Genomic DNA, 16,915 nt, shown 5'->3' on the forward strand with positions numbered 1-16,915 from the left:
TCGTGACTTTTTTTAGTTGAGAAGCCTAAATCATCTTTAAATGATCCATATTGCTTTCTTGAATTTTCAGGGCATTTAAAACAGATCAATTTTGGTCATAATATGAACTAATCTTTTAACCTAAATCCATAATTATTTCCCCACTATCTATTTGCGTGTCAAAGTGCATGTGTGAGGAATTGACGTGGAAAATATCTCATTCTCGAGTACTTGCAAACACTACCTGAAGATTGTGATCTAAACTATCATATCCCACAAATTTTGGAAAAATATGGGCTGATTAGATCAAAGCAATATATGGTAATTCAAGATACAGATTAAAAGAATGGGCTCGATACCCAAAAACACATCTCATGCTACCGGACGTCAGTATTTATAGGATTCATGGTCAAATAAATTATAAAAAAATTAGAAAAAATAAAATATTTAGTTGATTAATAAAGATTAGGGATCACACTGTAAGCATGTTTTAAGAGAAATTAGTAGTAGATCACAGCAGATATTAGCTATCTGCAACTAATTATCATGTGCTGCGATCATTTTAATGATTCAACTAATTTATTTTGTCACAGACATTTTGTATGGACCAAATCTTTCAATAAAATAATATGCAACATTTGCTATGCTACGCATAAATATGTTTATTTATTTATTCATTTTTTGTTCATTAATTACGTTTATCTTTAGTTGTACGAGAACATGAAATTAATACCTCACTTGGACAAAAACTGGAAATTAATATTAAACTAATTAGCTTTATGCGCTCGATTTGAATAATGATTGAAATAATTGTCGAGTTAATGGCCCAAAACGCGGTAAATAAAAAAATATTCGATTAACTTGCATGCCGGCTGCATGTGACTCACTCCAATTATTGTTTTAATGTGTGGATTTAATTTATTTCTAGAGATTAAGCCAATAGGTGATGATTTGTCTCGTGACAAAATATTTGTCTACTTGGACGGGGATAGTGTCAGTTCATCAAGTGGATTGAACCATATGGTATTTCCCTTTTTCATGTAAAATAGAGTTAACAGATTTTATAAAATTAGAAATCGTACATATAATGGCTATTACATAATAAATTTAAAAACGAGATTGTACACAATTTAGCATATCGTTTCTTTTGAATTATTTTACATTTTACAGATAAAAAGGTCACTTGTGATCTAGAACGATGAATTGATTTAATTTGAAAGTACACTGGTTGATAACTTGGTTAATTAATGATAATACATATATATGAACTAAATTTATTATACTGTTTCACGAGATACTTACTCAATTATACGTGTCTTTAGTGTTAAAGAGTTACTCATATGGTATACCGCAAATATATGCGTGTGGATGAAAAATATCACACAAGGACACGGAAAACATGATTGAATGTGGTGTATATTACCTCCACAATTACATGAAGTGGACTAAATCAAACACTTTCTGTGAAGTGTCTCAAGATATTTAGCTTAGACATTTTCTGTAAAGCGACACAAGATATTTATCAGGTCGGTCGGGAAGTTAGCGTAACGATCTTTATTTCCAAGGGACAAAAACCATCGCAAAGCATATATATTTATATTTGAAGAGATGACAAAAACGAACTGATCTGCTCGCTCGACGTTTTATTTTGCACAAATATGTTTCTGCATATAGTAAATGTATGTTATGGCATGAAAGTGTGGTCAATTTTAGTGGAAATTATAGTTAGAAACTTATGTCATTGTTACGTTGTGTAGGGAACACCATACAATTAAAGAAATGGTATGGCATAGGGGGGCCGTCGAGCCATTTTACGTGCGGAGTTCAAATGTAAGGCAGATAGTTGACAATTGACATTTCATTAATTGCATTTTCTAGTTTCATGTTTGGCTAATTCCAAAAATATGAAAATAATACTATACTCTATTTAAATTCTTCATCCCTCTTTCTTTCCTCACTCCCCTCTCGCATCTTAATAACAAAGCCATTTCAACTTCTCTTTTCCATACCAATTTTTGTCCCTTTTAACACTTGACATAGTTAACGCATACACAAATCAAACATATGGCTTCATCTCCTCCTATATTAGACACAAATTCAAGTTGTTGGGCAGGATGCAATGTTTCTTGCCCTTGGTTCTCGTTTGTCGAGGTGGGATTTCGATCAAACTCTGTCTCGATGAGGACTAAGCATTCGAAAAGAAATAGCATCAACTGTGTTTTGCATTCACCTTCAATTGCCGCTTTACCCAAGCTGCCCTTTCAATCATCCACAACACTTGGAACAGATTTGCCACCCGAGAGATCTGATTCTCCGGCGCGGCCGCCTCAGTGGAACATACTAAAAAAGGTGGCAGCCCAAACCTTGGACGCGGTGGAGGGTCTATTGGTTTCACACGAGCGACAACACCCACTCCCCAAGACTGCTGACCCACAAGTCCAGATTGCCGGAAACTTCGCACCGGTCCCAGAGCAACCGGTGCAGAATAACCTTCAGGTGACGGGTAAAATTCCCTCCTGCATTAACGGCGTTTACTTGCGTAACGGCGCCAACCCTTTACACGACCCAGTAGCGGGCCACCACTTATTCGATGGTGACGGCATGATCCACGCCGTGACCATCGATGGAGGCAAGTCCGTCAGCTACGCTTGCCGGTACACGGAGACGCAAAGGCTGACTCAGGAACGTAAATTGGGCAGGCCCGTTTTTCCTAAAGCCATTGGCGAGCTCCATGGGCATTCGGGCATAGCCAGGTTGATGCTCTTCTACGCCCGAGGCTTATTCGGGGTACTGGACCACAGCCAAGGCACAGGGGTGGCAAACGCCGGGTTAGTATACTTCAATCAAAGGCTACTAGCCATGTCTGAAGATGATCTTCCCTATCAAGTTCGAGTCACCCCATCAGGCGATCTCGAAACAGTTGCGAGGTATGATTTCTCCGGGGAATTGAAAAGTAACATGATTGCGCATCCAAAGATTGATCCAGTGTCTGGGGAGCTATTTACTTTGAGCTACGATGTTGTTCAAAAGCCTTATCTTAAATTCTTCAAATTCTCCAATGGGGGCATCAAATCACCCGATGTCGAAATACCACTTGATGTTCCAACAATGATACACGATTTCGCCATAACAGAGAATTTCGTGGTGATCCCTGATCAGCAAGTGGTTTTCAAGCTTCAAGAGATGATTAAAGGAGGCTCCCCTGTGATATACGACAGGAATAAGATTTCCAGGTTTGGAATTTTGTCCAAAAATGCTAAAAATGCGGATGATATCATATGGGCCGAATGTCCCGAAACCTTTTGTTTTCACTTATGGAATGCTTGGGAGGAGCCGGAGACGGATGAGATCGTGGTGATCGGGTCATGCATGACTCCACCCGACTCCATTTTTAATGAATGCGATGAAAAGTTGAAAAGCATTTTATCTGAAATCCGACTGAATCTGAAAACCGGCGAGTCCAAAAAGCGGGAAATCATCAACTCCTTGGAGCAAATCAATCTAGAAGCCGGAATGGTTAACCGGAACCTTCTCGGTCGGAAAACCAGGCACGCTTATCTTGCTATTGCGGAGCCCTGGCCTAAGGTCTCCGGCTTCGCAAAAGTGGACCACTACACCGGAAAAGTTGAAAAATCCATCTACGGCGATTGTAAATACGGAGGCGAGCCGTTTTTCGTCCCAAATGACACAAATTCAGAAAGAGAAGATGATGGGTATATTCTCACATTCGTACACGACGAAAATGCGTGGGAATCAGAGCTGCAGATCATAAATGCCATGACGTTAGAATTGGAAGCCTGCGTCAAGCTTCCATCTCGTGTCCCGTACGGATTTCATGGGACCTTCGTGAGCTCAAAAGACTTGGAAAACCAAGCATAAATGACGCTGCGACACCTTGCAGTAGTATGATGTACTGGAAGAATTTAGTGTATATATACGCATAGCAGTTCGTATGTATATAAGTGCTGTCGACGGCACTACCAGAGGGATTGGTAGATTTAGAGCAGCGTCCCCGGATTTCTCTGCTAGTCTTTGATTATGATTTTGACAGTTGTTTTGTTAGGATAAATTTTGGTTTTACACAATCTTTTTCCGCTGCCAGGCTTGTAGCTTTTGCTGTAGGTAATAATGGAGCTCAGCTGGTTTCTGTCTCTTTTTTTCCATGATTATCTTCGATTCCCCGATGCATGTATATATTTTTTTCCTCAAGTGTTCTTGTCAAAGCTCTATTTGCAACTAAGTTTGCAAGGCGGTCAACTCCTCAAATACACTCTAGGAAGGTCATTTTTTTAAAAAAAAGTGTTGATCGAGGTTATTTCCTCGTTTATAAATTTGTTGTCTGGAATGCAATAATTAAATATGGGAATGGATAATTTAGAATTTCGTTTGGATATTTAAAAAGGTATATTTTTTGGTTCGTTTATCTATCTAATCGTATTTATGATTTTATTCTATTGATTTATATTTATTTTTTTATCAATTTTATATTTATACCATTCGATTTTTTTTATAATGAAGTGCTGATTTGACCTATGAATGTATGTAATTTTGGCAGCACATCGTTATTTTCAAATATTTTAAATCATTATTTTCTAATTTCATATCAGTATTACCACGAAAAATTGTTGAAGTTAAAATATTTGGACAAGATTTTACGTAGCTTCTGACTGTGTTCCGGGTTTAATAAGAATGTTTAGTTGGTTAAAGTTATTTTTAATAGTTGTGTCATATATCCTCAGCAAGTGAAGCGAAAATTTTACAGTAGTTGTTAATAAAGCAAACGTCTGACTCTATAAATATCCGTAATTACGAATTAAAAGTAATCAAGTACGTAGTTTATTGATCAATCGTCACTGATTACACAATATATATATATATGTGTGTGTGTGTGTGTGTTTCTTGAAAAGATACACACTTTTTAGCGTACGTGTTAAATGTCAAAACAACAGAAAAAAGCTTTAATTTGTGAGCATCTTTTTCCTTGGAATATTTAAGTGCGCTCTCGAATTCCATTGTGATCCAGTAACTAAAATGTTTGGTTGTACTTGTGCACGTCCGTGCATATATATATATATATATATATATATATAGAATTGACCCAACGTGATGCCACCGCCCACCGTTCCACCGTCTTGCTCCTCCACCCACTTGGAGCAGAAAAGGTATATATTAAATGATGTCTTGGAAAGGATCTACGGCATCTTTGGACTCAGACAGAACGATTATAAGACTAAAGTAAGACCAGTCTAAAATTGGTCCAAGGAAGTCGAGACCGAGTGCAAGTCAGCTCTTTATATATAACTAGTTATTTTGCACACGCGGTGCGTGTACATTATTTTTATAATTATCTATGAACTAAAATGAAATTTGACAGATTATCGAGAGACTAAAATGCCATTTGATTTTATAATTTAAAAAAAAAAACAAAAATGTTTTTTGAAATTTTAAAAAATAAAAACAAAAATGTAATTTTGATATCAAATGAGGGTAAAATTGGGAAAACAAAAAACAGACCAATTTTTTGTCTCTATTAGCGAGATTCTTAATAATAGTAATAAATATAGATATAGATGCATGTTAGTAAAAAGTAGATGCATTGATGCACTTAATCATGTGCGTCATTTAAAATACTTAATTTTTTTATAGGAAAATTATATATATTAATAAGAGAGTACAAGTTAGCCCTTTCGTACAATTTTACAAACTCAAGTTAGCATAAAAACCGAACAAAGCCCTACACGAATATGAGGGGAAAAAATCTCAACCAAATTGAATAAAAAAAAACCAAAACAGCTCAATACAACTAGCTCAATGATGAAATTTGGATTTAATACCCAATCATCGAATGAGAAGTTTCCTCCAATTGATTTTGCTAGCATCCAAGACTTCAATCTGACTTGAATATCTTGGAATGATTTTTCAAAGATTGGTTCCAAGGATTGGAAGATAATACCGTCTCTTATCTTCCAAATACTCCAGACCGTGTATTGCCAAATGTCACATCTGTCGTGCTCCGGGACCGAAGCGTATTGACACCCGACGTTTATTAACATTTATAAGATCGTAAAACAACAAATCTCGTAGTAATCAAATAACAAAAAACCAGTCTACTGAATAAAAATAAATAACTTTATGTAGAATGAGATCCTAAATGACGAATGCAGAAACGTACAAATTGAAATATAATATGATGACATAATTATAAAGATTATCTTGATTGAGTGGGACTTCATCACCATCCTCGAACGTGCTCCTTATTTTCTTCTTCGACTTGCTCCAAAAGTATAATGGGTGAGTATTTTGTAAAATAATCAACAAGTGAGCTTCGATCAAACATCGAAATTTTTTTTATTATTTCTAATTTGAATCATAACAGTGTCTTTGAATTTTTAAACATACTTGTGACGAAAAAAAAAATACTTGACAAAATTGAACGGATCGAATAGAACAAATCATATGGTGAAGGAACAAGTAGTGAAGAGGTGGTGTACTTCCTTCTCGGAATAGCCACAAACTTCAAAAGCTTTATTCACCTGGTCCGATATTTCTTATACTAAGATTAATTTTTGTGGGAATTCTATTTTGCAATAGCTTCCAAACAAAACATTGAGGCACCGTTTGGTAGGAGTAATAAGATGGGTTTATGAATTTTTAACACGTCTTATCCCTTATTTGGTACGATTTTTATTTAATCAAGTCAATCTCTCCTATGAATAATTATGTTATATTAACTGAGATAAAATAATCACTCCTCACCCCCTATGATTATTTATCCTACTCTTAATACATCCTATTTTTTCAATTTTACCCTTCTGTTAAATCCAAACTCACCACCACTTCCCTCCACCGACCGCCCACCGCCGGCCGTCACCCGACGGCGCCCGACGCCGCCTGACGCCGACTCCGCCGACCACCGCCGCCTCCCGACGCCGATCACCCCCTCTGACCCCCGTCGGCCGCCGTCGACCACCGCCGGCCGTTCCCCGCCGCCGCCGCCGCTGCCGACCACCCCCTCCTCCTACCGCCGCCGTCGTCTCCGGCCGACAATCACACCTCCGGCCGACCGCCGCCGCCGCCAAAATGGAAGGTCGATTTTGTCAATTTATCAAAAGATTATTATTTATCTCATTCTTAATAATCATATCAAACATAATATTATTTTATCATTATCTATTTTAATAATTCAATCATTTTTTTATCATTTTTCTCTTAATCATTTAATAATTTTATCCTCTGATCCAAAGTAACCTGAATGTTTAGAAATTAGAAGGAATTCCTTTGGCCCAAATGAATTTGCAAAGATTTAGCTGTACATTTATTTGTGTGGCTTCGATTACTTGAAACAATTTTGTATGCTGAACTTGATGTTTAGAAATTAGAAGGAATTCCTTTGGCCCAAATGAATTTGCAAAGATTTAGCTGTACATTTATTTGTGTGGCTTCGATTACTTGAAACAATTTTGTATGCTGAACTTGTTGAGAAGAGACCATGACTTTCCGGTCGCCATCTCCAAGAGTCCACCTTGTTTTCATCAAGTTGAACACTGCCAAGAAAATTTGTTAGTTCCAAGAATTTTCCCAATCAAACATATCTGTACGTAATTATTCTTCTTCAACTATCTTTTCAATTTCTTTTTCTTCTTTGTGTTAAATTTATTGCAAAACGACATACGAGGATTTGGCACAGAATTTCAAATTTTCGAGTTTTACGCAGGCAAGAAACATGTGCATGTGAAATTCACGTGGGTCAAATATCAATGGGTTTTGGAAAACAAACTAGAGTCCAAAAAAATGGGACAATATTTATTATTTATACAACGGATATTGATTGTGCTATGTATTATTTTATTGACTCGAAAAGATCTCTCTGTATATCTCCACTAATAAATAAATATATAATAATATAGAACGAGAATTATTATCATAAGTTTAGGGCAGTAAAAAGGATCAAACTTAATTGTATGTCTAGATTTATCTATACTATTTTATTAAGTTTGAGACAGTTAGAATAACTAATTTTGGTGGTGTCATGGTCTATTTTAATAATTATATTATATATATTAATAAAATGTTAAAATCTTAATGTAAGTTATATGTAGTTCAGCGTATATAATATTCATTAGTTTCTTAGGGTTTATGTTAGATGTTATTTTTTTTTCCTTTTATTTTTCAATTTATTGTTTAATTTATATATCAAAATTACAGTGTAGTCCCTCACTATTTCTTATAATTATATTTTGATCCTCATTTAAATATAAATCAAATGAATTATAAAAAATATTATACAATCACGCAACGCGTGCATCGGTGTACTAGTTACCTAGTAAAATATGGAAAAAAAATTACAATATTAAAATTTTAAATCTCGTACTTCAATTATTAACTGTGAGAATCAGTCTCGAGTACTGTTTGAAAAGTGTTTTTTTTTTAGGAATTACTATGTATAAGATGACGATATTTTACTTTTCAAAAATATCACACTCATATACTAATATAAATATTTATGAATTTTAATATGCGTAATATTTTCTCACATGTATCACATATTCGATGAATTCAGTGGTTTCAGGAAAAAAAAAATTATCAAAACTAAAACAAATCGAAGTTACTGTATGAAAACAAAATTGTATTTTAATAAGTTGAGAAATTAAAATTTTAAACATATCAATTTATCGGACTAACAGCCACATCCTCCTTTTTTTTTTTTTTTTTTTCAACTGCATGCAATAAATTTCTCAAATTTGTGTATGAAAAATACCTTTGTTATCTATGTTATATTATATTATTAAATATCAGACTCTTAGAGTAACTACTTTTGAGGACACCAAAATATTTAATTTCATAATTATCATTCTTACTCTACTAAAAACCTCCTCAAGTCACTCCATATTTTACATAGAAAAAAATCTAAACAAAACTTCATTTTAAATCAAACAACTATTCTAAATTGAAATAATTTCGTGTTAATAGTTTAGTATTATTTGATCAAATTAAAGATAATAATAACGCATACAATGCGTGTGCATCTTTTGTTAGTATTTTAATAATCCAGAGCATCTAAAATGATTTCATGGACTGAATTAATGCAAAACTGCAGGATAATTTATTTGTTATTTCTCAATTAAAAAGAATGATTTCTGGAATGCTATGAATCATTTGAATGTCGGAAATAAAATGGAGCCGAATCCGGATAAAATTTTAATGTTAATTTAAACAAGTGGGCTGTCACCATTACCTCAAGTTTAATATTTAATTAAACCATATCAAAGAAGAGAGAACTAGAAGCGTCGCGTCGATCGGGAGCACTTTTTGTAGAATAATGACCCATAAAAAATAAAAATTTTGAAGTTAACTTAGATCGCGGTCGGTCAAATATTATATAATTCCCACTGCCTGTTTAAAGTTATCTCGTGATGTTGTTTTTTAATTTATTTTTATTTTCTCACATTTGGATGTTGTGTCGATGATGTAGGATCTTAATTATTCAAAGTCTACAAATGAAGTAATTCCAAGAATCTCCATTTTTTAAGTGGGCGCCAGCTAAAATCTTTATGTCAGGTTGGTTGTTCGTCTGAAATTAAATGCAACATCGTTGATGTGATACTAATCTATATCCTAAATATAAATGTTTGTTTTTGGGAAAAAATAATTTTACGAACAAATTATGTAAAGTTTAAAATATTGTCTTGTCTCCCTCCCTTGTGGTTTTGTAGCCCACTGTGTGGCCATGGGAATGCAAGGATTTGGGGAGAAGTTTCAGTGAGGCGCCACCTATCCATCTTTTCGATGCTTTCATTTATTATAACTGAGTTTTCTGTTTTTTTTAAAAAAAAGAAAAACAAAAAACTATATTATAAATTTATATAATAACCTAAGGAGAGAATAGAGATGGTTTGATAAATATATGTTTTACATGTATACACATAATATAGAAAATTTATTCAACAAAAACAGTACCTGATTTTTCAATTCTTTTGCTTTGTCGAGTACACACACACACACGCGATTGGTGGGTAGGTTGAAGAAGATAATTATTATAGTATTAAATTCTTTTGCTTTGTCGAGTACATGACACGAGTCCATTCAACATGTTCAATTTGTTTTTTGTTTTTAATGAAACTAATTTCATTAAAAGGTAACATGTTCAATTTGTGGCAAACATGCATGTTGGCTTCCTAGCTTGTTCATGTTCACTTTGTAGCTTGTACGTCCAGCATTTCTACAAACCACAGATACTAAGAAACCCTAAAATATATATATAATGGCTAGATTGGATAATTTAAATAATTTATTCAACAATCACAAAATATTTCATTTGGAAAACAAAAAATCAAAGCCGGTCCAAACCGCACTTGAATACGGCGAACCATTAAATGACGAATAAATGATTTATAACAAAGATGGCATTATTAATCAGCAAACTGGTATTTTTGATAATGACCGGTACGTAATTCCACCACAAACTCGGACTTCACAATCTAGAGGTAACAGGAGGAGTGTCACCCGGCACCTGAATACGAGAACGGGTGATCTCCTTGATCGAGCGACAACCACTTAATGCCATGGTAAGCTCGAACTCATCGCGCAGCATCTGAAGAACTTTTCGTACACCTGCCTCGCCATCAACTGCTAATGAGAAAACAACTGGCCTTCCAATCTGTAGTATCCATTGCCAACGGGGAAAAAAGTTCGTTAGCTTATTATAATACTCAACGACAATGGTTGATAACTTTAAATAATATTGAATTTAATGCGGATTCCAGGTAAATTTATTCTGGTCATGTATATGTAGTATGTACAACACGAAGTTTTAAGTTCTAATCAGAAGTAGGAAGTATAAGTGAAGGAGAACTTGTGAATTAAACACTAAGTTTGACGGTGTCATATGTAGAAGCCGTGTCTTCGATACTTACGAATACACCAGATGCTCCAAGGGCTATTGCTTTAAAGACATCTGTTCCTCGCCTAATCCCACCATCAAGAAAAACGGGAACTCTGCCCTGTGCTGCTCTTGCAACCTGCAAGTTTCCAAACTAACATGTCTGAACCTGGACTGGCTATAAAGTATACTGGAGAAGGCTATGTAAACCAGAAACATTTTCTCAAGTTTGGAATCATTATATTACTTGCTAAACACTATCAACAAACCAACAGACACAGATGTAATTCCACCTTGGGCAAAAGTATTCAACTCGCAAAAATGAGAGAATAAATATCGTGTGTTCGATTAACTACAGTTTACATATCAAACAACCTCCAAAGCATTGCAGAGCCAAAATTCATAATTTAAGGAGTGTTCTATATTGTCTACCAAAATCATGCATGCATTAAAAAGGTCAAGAGAAATGGAGGCGACCGTGGTTGCTGGTCTCCCCCTCCCTTGAGCCACTGTCCAAGAGGAACAAACTTAATAGGGAATTGCAATAACCGAAACAAGTATTTATAACCTCTTCCAAGGCCATTATGGTCACAGGAACATAATCAAGTTGTCGAGCTCCGTGATTGGATACGATGATTCCAGCTGCTCCAGCTTGTATAGCTAGGGCGGCTGAAATACATTCAAATAAGACATTAACGAGGGGCACCAATATAAGGTAAAGAAACATTGAAAAAAATTAAATTTACTGAAGTAAAGGGCATACCATCTTCGGCGGTTAACACACCCTTCACCAGGATCGGCAAGTTAGTGATTGTCCGGAGCCACTTCACATCCTGTCAGGTTTTATCAAGAAGAAAACATAAAACTAAAACTGATTTTCCTGCAATTTCGCTAGATTCATCAGGTGAAAATGATGTTCCTACCTTCCAGCTAAGAGATCGGTCGATTTGGTTGGCGACAAATGAAGCAAGTCCAGAGTCATTGGTCTAAAACAGCCACAAATAGTTGGTAGGATGGTGGGATTAAAATACAAGATCACTGAACTAAATTTATTCAATGAGAGGTATTTTAGCATGTTTACCTCATCTATCGTGGCAAGATTCAATTTTTTGTAATTCTTCAGTGTCAAGTTATATGGCAAAGCGAATCTGCTTGCACAAAAATAAATATCAATGAACAGACAAAACTAGCACAAGAGGAAACACATACATGTTAAATAAAATTTCTCAGTCAAACAAACGCGAAGATCAATTAACAAACCCAACATTAGAATTTGAATCTCTACAAGAGAGGAAATATTTAGTAAAGACTTGACCTGTTCTTAATATCAGCTTCCCTGCGCCCAAGCCTTGGAGTGTCTACAGTCAGGGCAATTGCCTTGTAACCAGCATTTTCAGCCCTTTTCACGAGATGAGTTACAATGCTTCTGTCTTTGGTAACCTAAATTTAAAGAGAAATCATCTCTGAGGCTACGATTTTAAATAAGGATCTGTGCTATATAACATGGCTATTATTAATGGATTCCAATTGCTCATTCTGTGAGGTAGTAATTAGATACGAGGGAGAATACTATATTATCATGGAAAATAACAAGCAGAGAATCAGCAGAATGGCCAACAAGTAGAAGTGGATGATGATTTTTGGACTTACATAAAGCTGAAAAAATCGAATTCCAGGTGCCGTGGATGCAACCTCTTCAATGCTAGAGGTGGCCCATGAGGATAACGTCTATATAGCACATCAATCATCGATCAGTAGCAAGGCAATAAAATGTTTCAATCAGTGTTGCAGGCAAAGACTAAGATGAAACTTTAACATTGAGAAAGAAAATAGAGGTGATGAAAATTCGAACCATGATGGTGCCCGCCGATGATGCCGCTCTTGCTGTTGCGAGCTCTCCTGCATCAAGCAACCATTTAAAAACTATTTCAAGCACTTGGGAATGCATATAAAGGATGAAATATATGTCAAAATATGCTTTTAGATTTAAGGGTCATAGAAAAATCTTTGAAACATGATCATATACTTTGTTGAAAATTATAAATTTAAGTTTTGCATCAATCAGCTTCAGAAATGCTATAGATAAAGTATATTATTAAGGTAGTTTTCAAATGTTTTAAAAAAAGTGATTATGGACGTTTCCTTTACAAAATTTTGCAAATTTGTTAAAAAAAAGTTCATAATCACTTTTTTTCAAGCATTTGCAAACACCACCTAAGAAGTTGCGTGCACAAATTTTACTTTCTACATATTAACAGCAAATTTACAATAACATATCAAACAATCGTGTGTTTAAAAATGTTTCTCATACATGATTGTTAACTCAAGATAATTGAAAATCTGGCTACCATGCTGTTTATACTTAATACCTTCTGGATGTGCCATTTTCTGCATAGCCGTAGGAGCAATCATTATGGGACTTGAGATTTTGAAGCCCAAGACAGATGTGTCGGTATCAATCTTGCTAACATCCACTAATATACGGGGGCGGAACCTATACAACAAATAGAGCTTTTTTTAGTTTTTGGCAACAAAGCCAGTCCAGATAAATGATATTTGCTTTATTCCTTATACTTGGAAAATTAATGAATCTCTAGAAAAAAGATAATGCATACAGCAAGCATTCTAAAGGAACTACTGAGGCACTTTACATAATCTTAGAAAAAGCATTTCGGTTTTCTTTGAGAGTCCATTGGTCCTCGGCACCAGAGGCATAATAGTCATAAACCATTTTTGGTAATTTCTCCCTCGCAAGGGCTTCATACTCCATAACATTTGTAATCTCCATTTGCTCGGATGTCTCCCCTACGACGCGCCAAGAAGCTCTGGATATGATTCAAAACCAGTGAATAATCATAGAGAAAAATCGGGAGACATTTTGGAAGAAGGAAATACTCATCCTAAGGACCACGTACTTGTAGAACCGCTGTTAAAGATCCGTTCTTGCTCGTTAAATTGTTGTACAGGTAGAAAAACAATGCATTTTATATATTTTTCACATGAATATAGTTGTGGGTGAGAAGATATTATCAGTTTACCATCTTCCATGAACAAAATTACTGTTGTTATCTATTGTTACCTACAACAAAAAAGAGTGCTGAAGTACCTGTTGAGATCCTATAATATATGCAAATTGAATCTAAAAGTCCTGTAACACTAACTCGATATATCATGACGAATTGTCTGAGCTTATAAGCCCCTTACCACCTGAATTCTTATATGTGAGAGGAATTTACAGAATCTTACCACACAATGATGAAGTCTTATGCCATACACCATATATTCTTTCAGTAATGGACATAAAATTAAGTGCCTAAACCATTAAAATAACAGTTCACCATCAACGAAATTCACAAAATCCTTCCTAAACCGTTAGTTAGAAAAAAGAGCACAAACATTTATGGACTCGCCGACATGCTCATATGATGTGATAACCGACACATCTTTTTCTTAAGTAAAAGCATAGAGTGTCGGTACCTGTTCTTTATATACCTTAATGAATGATAAGCTTTCGTACAAAAATAAGCTCTTATACACACACACTACTCTTATATATTGCTTGTGACAACTTTGAATGCTTTCAATGATTCACTGGCGTAGACCCACCCTACACACTACAACTTGTTCCAGCCAATATCCGTATCTTCAAAAAATCAATAACTTACTGCAGTAGACCCGCCTAATCGGCATAAAATTGATTGATATCGAGTCGACCTATTTAATGCCATTACCATATCATTACAATACAATATAACAATTACGGATCAAAATTAATCGCAGATTATCACTCACCTAATAACCATGGGAAAAAAAAACGAAGCAGACGCTGATCAATAGAGCTGTAAAAATTCCAGCATTCGCAGGAAACAACCAAATAAACAGCAAAGAAATTAGACTACAACTGAAGTTCAGAAGTACGAATACGGAAAACTATTATCAAAGTAACTCAAAAGAATGGAGAAATCGAATACACATAAACGATGTTGAAGAGAGAAAATTTCGGTGCAAACCTCACAATGCTGATCGACTGCGGACAAAGAGAACTAGAATTTGCTACGCAAACACAGAGTTTGTGTCTATATATATAATAAGGAGAGGCTGACGGGTAAAATTCCAAGAAGGCTGTCTACAAATAAATATTTAATCCTACTCCTTCGATGTGATCTCATTTTTTTAGGAATAAATTTGCATTAAATTCTTAAATTTATATTCAATTTTTGTCAGAATAATTATATATTTTTATTCTTGATCTATAAAAAATGTTCATGTATTATCTGAACTCACCTATTTTTTCGGATAAAATTGGTACATAATAATAAAAATATTATATTAATAAATGATATATGAGGATAAAATGATTCAAATCTGATATTAATATATGATTAATTAGTACTCAAATATATATAGTAAGTATTGATATTAATGACATATTTGTTTTTTCGGGAAAAAAGCAGCACAAAAAAATAAAAATATCATATTAATATATGGTATTTTTTTACCAATTATTTCAGATCTGGTATTAATACATGATTTTTTTAGTGCTCAAACATGTGTAAAATGTTGATATTAATAAATTTGTTCTTATTTTATACTCAAAATATTATCTTTTGTACCATATATAAAATAGTTGATGCTCGAATATTATATATTAGCATCAGATTTTCAATGTTTTGAATAAATTTTCATCCGCGAAAAACATGTGGATCCGGAAAGTACATAAATTATTATTTTTTGAATTAATGAGTGCAAATACATTTTTTTCCTGCAAATTTAAGTTTGATATTTGGATTTAAAGCAAATCCACCCCCTTTTTTAAAAGATAAATTTGTCTCCTCAATTTTGATTATTAATTAAAATTTTAAGTTAAAAAATTAAATGTTTCTAAATTTTATGAAGTATTGTTATTGCATGGAAAGCCATAATAGTAATTGTGGGGTATGAAGATATATGTGGAATCAAGTAATTTAGACCTAGTGTTTTGTATTGGGTATCAAATCGAGGGATTTATTATACATTTAGGCTAGGTTTGGTGTGTAGGATATGATAACTAATTGGATTCATGAAAAAACTTAAGGTAATGATATATAATGTGTAGTGATGAATAATGTTTTGTTTGGTAAGATTTTAACGAGTATGATAAATTTTATATTTTTTGTTGTTGAGACAAAAATACCCTAAACTAAAATTGATGACAATTTGGTATATAAAATGATATTTGTAGCAATGTTTTCAAAATACGTGTTCAGCTATTAATAAATAAATATTTTATAAAATTTTAAATTATAGATTATGTATTTATATGATAATTTATTTTTTTAATAAAAATTAATATGATTTTGCATTTTATCTCATTTTGTTCTCTATTTTTTTAAGCGCAGAGGATGATATAGTGGATTTCTAATTATTTTTTTCTCTATTTTTTAAATTTTATTTAGTTTCATCATGGAATTATTTATGTGATGTGTGTGCAAATAAAAAAAATATAAACCATCAATTGTGGGTAAAATGGTAATTTACTTTATATTTTAGGAATTAGATTATCAATCCTCCCAACACAATGGGATGTCTTTTCACCCAAATATGTTTTTTTTATCATGACTTTCTTGATTAATTGAACCAATAAAAAATGAGACAAATATGAGTTTAACAATCTATCATTTGCTTAACACTCATACCAAACATATCCTAATTAGTGAAAAATATTTAATTCAACCGTTCACAACTTTGAACCAGAAATTGATGGGCTAAAATTAAATAATTAGTAAAATGGATGTGTAGCCCAATAGGGTCCATAAATTACAATGCTTTTGTGGCCCAAATATCGCGGGCAAATGACTAAATCGACCACACATCTTTCAGACTAAATGGTTGAGTTGGATTATACGTTTTTAAACCGCCAGGTGATGTAATTTTTTTGATTTTATAATCCTAACGTTTCGTCCAAATGGTTTTACTATTGGATGATGTAAATTTTTTGAGTTTATAATTCATTTTTTATTAGTTTAATATATCAATGTGATACGATTATAACGAAACCAAGTGTTTTGAATAGTTAAT

General features: G+C 33.9%; 2 protein-coding genes across 7 annotated transcripts; one reads left to right on the plus strand and one right to left on the minus strand.

The window, feature by feature from the left end:
• The first annotated feature begins 1,954 nt into the window (after positions 1 to 1,954).
• LOC142556721 (9-cis-epoxycarotenoid dioxygenase NCED2, chloroplastic-like) lies at positions 1,955 to 4,155 on the plus strand. Its single transcript, XM_075668202.1, has one exon. The coding sequence runs from the start codon at positions 2,044 to 2,046 to the stop codon at positions 3,856 to 3,858; it is 1,815 nt and encodes a 604-aa protein (XP_075524317.1). The 5' UTR covers positions 1,955 to 2,043; the 3' UTR covers positions 3,859 to 4,155.
• Positions 4,156 to 10,254: 6,099 nt separating this feature from the next.
• On the minus strand, positions 10,255 to 14,993 carry LOC142555955 (glycolate oxidase 1-like). 6 transcript variants are annotated; one of them, XM_075667130.1, is made up of 12 exons: positions 14,869 to 14,993; positions 13,510 to 13,683; positions 13,228 to 13,352; positions 12,711 to 12,757; positions 12,509 to 12,586; positions 12,174 to 12,298; positions 11,940 to 12,006; positions 11,782 to 11,844; positions 11,622 to 11,691; positions 11,427 to 11,527; positions 10,893 to 10,997; positions 10,255 to 10,636 (listed from the first exon to the last, which is right to left on the minus strand). In XM_075667130.1, the coding sequence occupies exons 2-12, from the start codon at positions 13,644 to 13,646 to the stop codon at positions 10,451 to 10,453; spliced, it is 1,104 nt and encodes a 367-aa protein (XP_075523245.1). In that variant the 5' UTR covers positions 13,647 to 13,683; positions 14,869 to 14,993; the 3' UTR covers positions 10,255 to 10,450. The 6 variants fall into 6 exon arrangements, with proteins under 6 accessions (XP_075523245.1, XP_075523244.1, XP_075523249.1 ...); XM_075667129.1 differs by lacking the exon at positions 14,869 to 14,993 and adding an exon at positions 14,651 to 14,676; XM_075667134.1 differs by lacking the exon at positions 14,869 to 14,993 and adding an exon at positions 14,524 to 14,548.
• Positions 14,994 to 16,915: the final 1,922 nt, after the last annotated feature.

The sequence above is a fragment of the Primulina tabacum genome, chromosome 9 (assembly GCF_025594145.1).
Source record: "Primulina tabacum isolate GXHZ01 chromosome 9, ASM2559414v2, whole genome shotgun sequence".
Lineage (NCBI taxonomy): Eukaryota > Viridiplantae > Streptophyta > Magnoliopsida > Lamiales > Gesneriaceae > Primulina > Primulina tabacum.

Bases quoted from the DNA above. Each gene is read 5' to 3' on its own strand.
- LOC142556721 (XM_075668202.1), top strand. From the start codon at position 2,044: ATGGCTTCATCTCCTCCTATATTAGACACAAATTCAAGTTGTTGGGCA.
- LOC142555955 (XM_075667129.1), bottom strand. The intron at 12,587-12,710 runs GTTCGAATTTTC...TGTGCTATATAG, and splicing joins CATCGGCGGGCACCATCATG to ACGTTATCCTCATGGGCCAC. The intron at 10,998-11,426 runs GTTATAAATACT...GGAAACTTGCAG, and splicing joins CCATAATGGCCTTGGAAGAG to GTTGCAAGAGCAGCACAGGG.